Here is a 5,880-nt window from a genome sequence, read left to right on the forward strand (position 1 = left end):
AACTCATTTCATCGCCACATCTCTTTTACGACTTCTACCAACAGGGCTGCGCCGAGCGAGGCGGTGAATGCAAATCTGTCGAGAAAGGCGACCAGACCTGTCAAGGTGGGGTCCAGAAGCTTGATTGCCCCGGAAAAGACAGGTGTTGCCTTCCGAAAGGTAGGAATTCCTAATTCTTCAGTGAAATTTCTGTCCTTTTTTTTTTCAGTGAAGGGAAATGGACTAAGTCATACTTTATAGGAAGAGGAGGGAGAACAGGGTATAGGGACTTGTGATCCTGTAGTGAAATTTCTGTTCTTTTTTTTTTATTTTTTTTTTTTTTGCAGTGAAGGGAAATGGACTAAGTAATACTTTATAGGAAGAGGAAGGAGAACAGGTTACAGGAACTTGTGATCCTTTAGTGAAATTTCTGTCCTTTTTTAGGTAGAAAAGGGAAATAGACTGAGTAATGCTTTATAGGAAGAGGAAGATGAACAGGTTAGGTATTTGAGACATGAACATTTTTCGAATCCATATCGTGTTAAGATATGAATTCAATTTTTGTGGACGCTAATGTTAATGAAATGTGAAACAGAATGACGTGAGAAACCTAATTGTTAACACATCACGCATATCACCAGTCAAGCTGTCCTGATTCACAAATGGGTATTATTATGTTCAATTTGTTTTATTTCTTGCAACGAATATTTTTGCACCATTGGTTATCAAGCTGTAAAACGGATTTGATTTCAAGTAAAATCGTAAACTATTACATGGCATGTCTGTGATATAGCGACTGTAACATTTATAAAATGTAATTCCATTTGTAATTCTACCACTTTATTCTGTTGTACCTTACAGAGGTATTTAACTTGAACAAGATCGTTCATTATTTCTAAACACTCGCTATATATCTTTCAATGTATTCCGAATTAACTCGTCAAGAAAACGTAGAGCCTGAAGATGGTTAATTATTTTAATACACTTTAGTTTTCTGTGCATGGATGATAGTGATATCTTCTTAAACAGAAGGTTAATTAAATAAGCCCTAAGGAAAGCAACAACTTATAATAATATATAAAATTCCACGCTTAGACAGCTCGTCTTTTTATATCGGTCAATCCAGTAAGGATTTACAAGTACGAATTAAACAGCATAAGTATTCTGTCAAAACTGGGCAAACATCCAGTGCAATATTCATTCATTTAAGTGAATAATAATAATAATAATAATAATAATAATAATAATAATAATAACAAAAACAGCTGCGACTTTTGGGGAAAAGGTAATTTTCATGAAAATTTACCCTCCCATAAACATTACATTTCCTCTCCGTTTTTTTAAGGTAATGGTAATGAGCTCTGTAAGCTGTTCCTTGAATTATAAATTATATATATATATATATATATATATATATATATATATATATATATATATATATATATATATATATATATATATATATATATATATATATAACTTAGGGTTTTTACCCGCCGCCAGAGGTTGTCTTCGGTCTGGGGTTGGGGAGGAGGACAAAGCAAAGACATAAACTCTCTCTCTCTCTCTACTTTGTCAGTAGTTTTTATTTCATTTAAGGTTAAAGTTAGTCATAATCGTGCGTCTGGCAACGATATAGGCCAGGCCACCACCGGGCTGTTGTTACAGTTTCATGGGCCGCGGCTCATACAACATTATACCAAGGCCACCGAAAGATAGATCTGTTTTCGGTGGCCTTGATTATACGCTGTACAGAAAACAAGATTGCGCCGAAGAAACTTCGGCGCATTTTTAACCTGTTTACTTTTATTTCAGCTGACTCAGGAACTTAGATGACGTATAATAGTTAAATATTTCGAAATATGCATTATGTTGCCTCTAAGGTTTATCTTGTCTTCAAAACTCGTTATATTTCTTTTGATTCATTTTGAATTAACTTGCTAAGGAAGTTTAGAAAAGAAGATCCTGTAGTTATACAGTAGCTAAATGCCCGATTTTCACTGAATCGTTAAAGACATCAAAATGTAAATTTTATAATTAGCCAAGGTGATCTTTGTCTCCCTGATTTAGTTACGTCTTAATTTGTTCCATATTACTTTGATTATTAGCGTATATTAGTTGCTTGCTTTCTTGAACTTTTTCATTAATCGTGCTTTAAACACCCTTTTACCCAGTAAGTTTCAGACGCTGTTATCCATCTGAGCGAAAACTGAACGCCTCCTGATTAAGTAAATCATCAGTCCCCTGTAAAATAGGTTTCCCTCTTGAATTAAATCATTATTGTTATTTAATCCGGCAGACCCTGAAAACTATCTGTATTAGTAAATCATTTATGCCATACGACCGAGTTCGTCAATCACAAAGACCTCTGTCTTAAGTTATTCGTCAACATAGGTCACGTAAACAACTGCAAACTCAGTTATCTTAAGCATTTCTTTGAAGCACTGACGCGGAATTCTCCTTCAAAGCAGGGGATCGCAACCAAGTCGAGAGCGCAAAGGGGCAAGGTGGAAAGAAGAGTAACAAGCCGAACGGAGAAAGGTCAGGGAATGGCAGACCTCCAAGTAGAGGGGGAAATGGAAAGGACGACGGTGACGGTGATAAGGACGGACAAGGTCCTGACAGGCCGAGGAGTGGGAAGGGGTCTGAAAAACCCAGACATGGAAGGAAACCCAGCCAGAGTCCCGACAAACCCAGACATGGAAGGAAACCCAGCCAGAGTCCCGACAAACCCAGGCATGGAAGGAAACCCAGCCAGAGTCCCGACAAACCCAGACATGGAAGGAAACCCAGCCAGAGTCCCGACAAACCCAGACATGGAAGGAAACCCACCCAGAGTCCCGACAAACCCAGGCATGGAAGGAAGCCCAGCCAGAGTCCCGACAAACCCAGACATGGAAGGAAACCCAGCCAGAGTCCCGACAAACCCAGACATGGCAGGAAACCCAACCAAAATGGTCAGGGAGGTGGAGGTGACAAACCCAGAGGAGGAAAGAAACCTAACAAAGGTGGTGAGGAAGGCAATGGTGATAAACGTGGAGAAGGAGGAAAAGAAACTGGAAAACGATTCAACGGCAAACCAGTCCACGCCCAGGAAAATTCTGGACAAGGCAAACCGCCCAGTCAAACTGGGAAGGACGGTGGATCAATCAGACAAAGTAAGAGCCAAATTGATTTTTCCTGTTTTTCTTGAGCTTGATGTTGAGCATCCTATAGGCCTGTTCTAAAATAGGCTAATATAAATAACTCTTTCTCGAAGACCGATGTAGAATGTCCTGTGGGCCTGTTTCTTAAGCAGGTTGATACAAATTATTTTTGCTTGAAGTCTGATGTAGAACATCCTGTAGGCATATTTCTAAAATAGGTTAATGCAGATGAATCTTGCTCAAAGACCGATGTTGAGTGCCCTATAGGCCTACTTCTAAAATAGGTTAACACAGATCACTACTCTAAGACAGGTTTTTCAGAGAAAAAATTCTTTTGTTATCTCTTACATGAGCTTTTGTACGTGACAGCTACGCACGAGGGAACTTTAAATTTAGTTCAAGCCTTTGTTTCTTGTTGAGCAATTTCATGAACACCAATCATGAAGGCCTAACATTCATGATTGCACTTTGACACAAAAACCAATTGCTGTAACTGGCTTACAATAAAGACAACAGTGGTCTGTTTTTATCAAGTTCATGTATGAAAGGTTTGCTATGTAATCAGGGGATTTTGAAGTAGATATATATAGACATATCCTGAATAACTGTAAAGACGTTTTAACTACTACTCAGTTTCTTTACATTTGTCTGATGGGCTTTACACTGAAAGCCTGGAATCTGCAGGAGAAATAAATAAGGAAGCCCCGCCTCCCAACTTCTGATTCAAACTTACATGTATTAGGGTAGATTCTTCGTTTTCTTTCTCTTAGAATTCGAGAATACAGAAATTTAAGAGGTGGCTTTAGTTATCAAAATACTTGTTCTTGATACTTATATGTATATATATATATATATATATATATATATATATATATATATATATATATATATATATATATATATATATATATGTATATATATATATATATATATATATATATATATATATATATATATATATATATATATATACATATATATATAATCTATATAATATATACAGTATATGTATATACGTGTTCTAAAGTTCACGGACACAATATCCACCGATTTGTTCTCTTATTTAATGAACCATTTACAAACCTATGGGACTTGGCCTAGATTCGTCATATTTTTCCAAAATCTCAGTTCTATTTCCCCTAGAAGATCACAGCTTTCTTCATCTCCTTTTTGGAAGGTTGTCGCGTGAAGAAGCAGTGTAAGCAACTAAAGGGAAAATGTCAGAGTGCGTCAGCAGCCTGTAAAGGGCAGAGTTACACTGGCAACAAGTTCTGCACTGGGTCGTGCTCCTGCTGTGTCAAGACGAGTGAGTATTGTTTCTCCGTTTTTCAGAAAGGAGATGTAGTATTATGTCTCCATTCTTGAGGAAAAGAGCGATTTAGCATTGTGTTTCTATTCTTGGTAAAAAGGGTTAAGTAAAGTGTCTTTGTTCTTTAGGAAAAGAGTTAAGAATTGTGTCATTGTTCAGCAGAGAGATTTACTGTTGCGTCTCCGTTCTTCAGTAAGGAGACTGAATATTGTCTCTCCCAATTCAGGCAGGACTCTTGACATTTGAGTAACTTCTTTTCAGTCTGCCTCTAGACGGTGAACAGCATTCATTGCTTCTTCATTGGCCACTCCCATAAGCGAGGAACCCTTCATAAACGGAGCACAGGAACTGACCTTCCTTCCCTTTTCCAATTTCCGTCCCCTAGACCCTCTCACACGTCACTGACTTGAAACACCTTTCAGGAAACTAAGGGTTCATTCACAGTTGTGCTTTCCCCTCCAGAGTTCAATTTCATCAACAACAAATTTCGTAGTTCTCACCATGGCATTTTGCAATCCTCAGACCAACTGTGCAGGCCCAAAAACAAATGCAAGAAGAGGAACGGAACGTGTCAGTTCAAATGGGACGTCTGTAATGGTCAAATGCTGAAGAAGGCCTGCAAGGGGTCCTCCTCGGCCTGTGTTTGCTGTGCACGTAAGTCCATCTTCTTTTTCTTTCATTGCGTAATTTAGATTCTATCTCTTGGGCCATTAAGTCAGATAGTTGTGCGGTATAGATGGTCTTCAAATGGATGGATCTGACTTTTGATCACTGAATCTTTCCGTGTTTAAAATAAAATTTGAAATAATGAAATGATTCATTCAGGAAGTGCTAATTTCTATTGTATACAAATTTTGCTCTCAAACCCAAGTCAGTGTTGTCTTAATGCCAACTTAATCCAACAACAAAAATAGCAAAAAAACCACAACCGCAATTACAAATGCAACAACGACAGTGATAATAACACAACTGAATTCTGGCATTATTTCAAAGCCAAATCCTGCAAAGACAAGAACAACCTGTGCAGCGCAGCCGGCGGCTCGTGCGTGTTCAAAGAGGCCACTTGCCCAGGTCAGGTCGATTCCAGCCTGTGTGGAAAGTTCTGTCAGTGCTGCCTGGGTATGTACCCCTACGTGACGGCTTCACGTCCTTCACGAAGTTGTCAGACATGACTACAGTAGATTCTCTGAGAGAGAAAGAATTCAGATCAAAACTGCTAGGGAGAAAATTTAAGACTCATGTTGATGTGACTCGTTGAGTGATATGAAATATATAGGTCTGTTTTACTCTTATCTTAACCGAAACCCAATTAGACCTAATGTCTGCGTGCCCCGTGGTAGCAGAGCCGTGATTTGTCGTTGTTTAGAGTTGATTTTTGTTGACTATAGGCATTCATTCTACATTTAATATATTTTTAAAAGGTTTGTCGTTGTTTAGAGTTGATTT

The 5,880-nt window shown here is 38.1% G+C and overlaps 1 protein-coding gene across 2 annotated transcripts in view; it reads left to right on the forward strand.

Moving 5' to 3' along the window:
* Window positions 1-5,817, forward strand: part of LOC136847139 (uncharacterized) — a 13,438-nt gene extending 7,621 nt beyond the window's left edge. Inside the window, exons 2-6 of one of the 2 annotated variants that reach the window (XM_067118511.1) lie at window positions 45-159; window positions 2,451-3,137; window positions 4,303-4,431; window positions 4,957-5,088; window positions 5,428-5,817. In XM_067118511.1, the coding sequence (XP_066974612.1) occupies window positions 45-159; window positions 2,451-3,137; window positions 4,303-4,431; window positions 4,957-5,088; window positions 5,428-5,606 (1,242 nt within the window). In that variant the 3' untranslated portion in view covers window positions 5,607-5,817. Of the gene's footprint in view, window positions 1-44; window positions 160-2,447; window positions 3,138-4,302; window positions 4,432-4,956; window positions 5,089-5,427 lie in introns of both variants that reach the window. The other variant, XM_067118512.1, reaches the window with a different exon arrangement.
* The last annotated feature ends 63 nt before the right edge of the window (window positions 5,818-5,880 follow it).

Source organism: Macrobrachium rosenbergii, chromosome 16 (genome assembly GCF_040412425.1).
Source record: "Macrobrachium rosenbergii isolate ZJJX-2024 chromosome 16, ASM4041242v1, whole genome shotgun sequence".
Taxonomy (NCBI): domain Eukaryota; kingdom Metazoa; phylum Arthropoda; class Malacostraca; order Decapoda; family Palaemonidae; genus Macrobrachium; species Macrobrachium rosenbergii.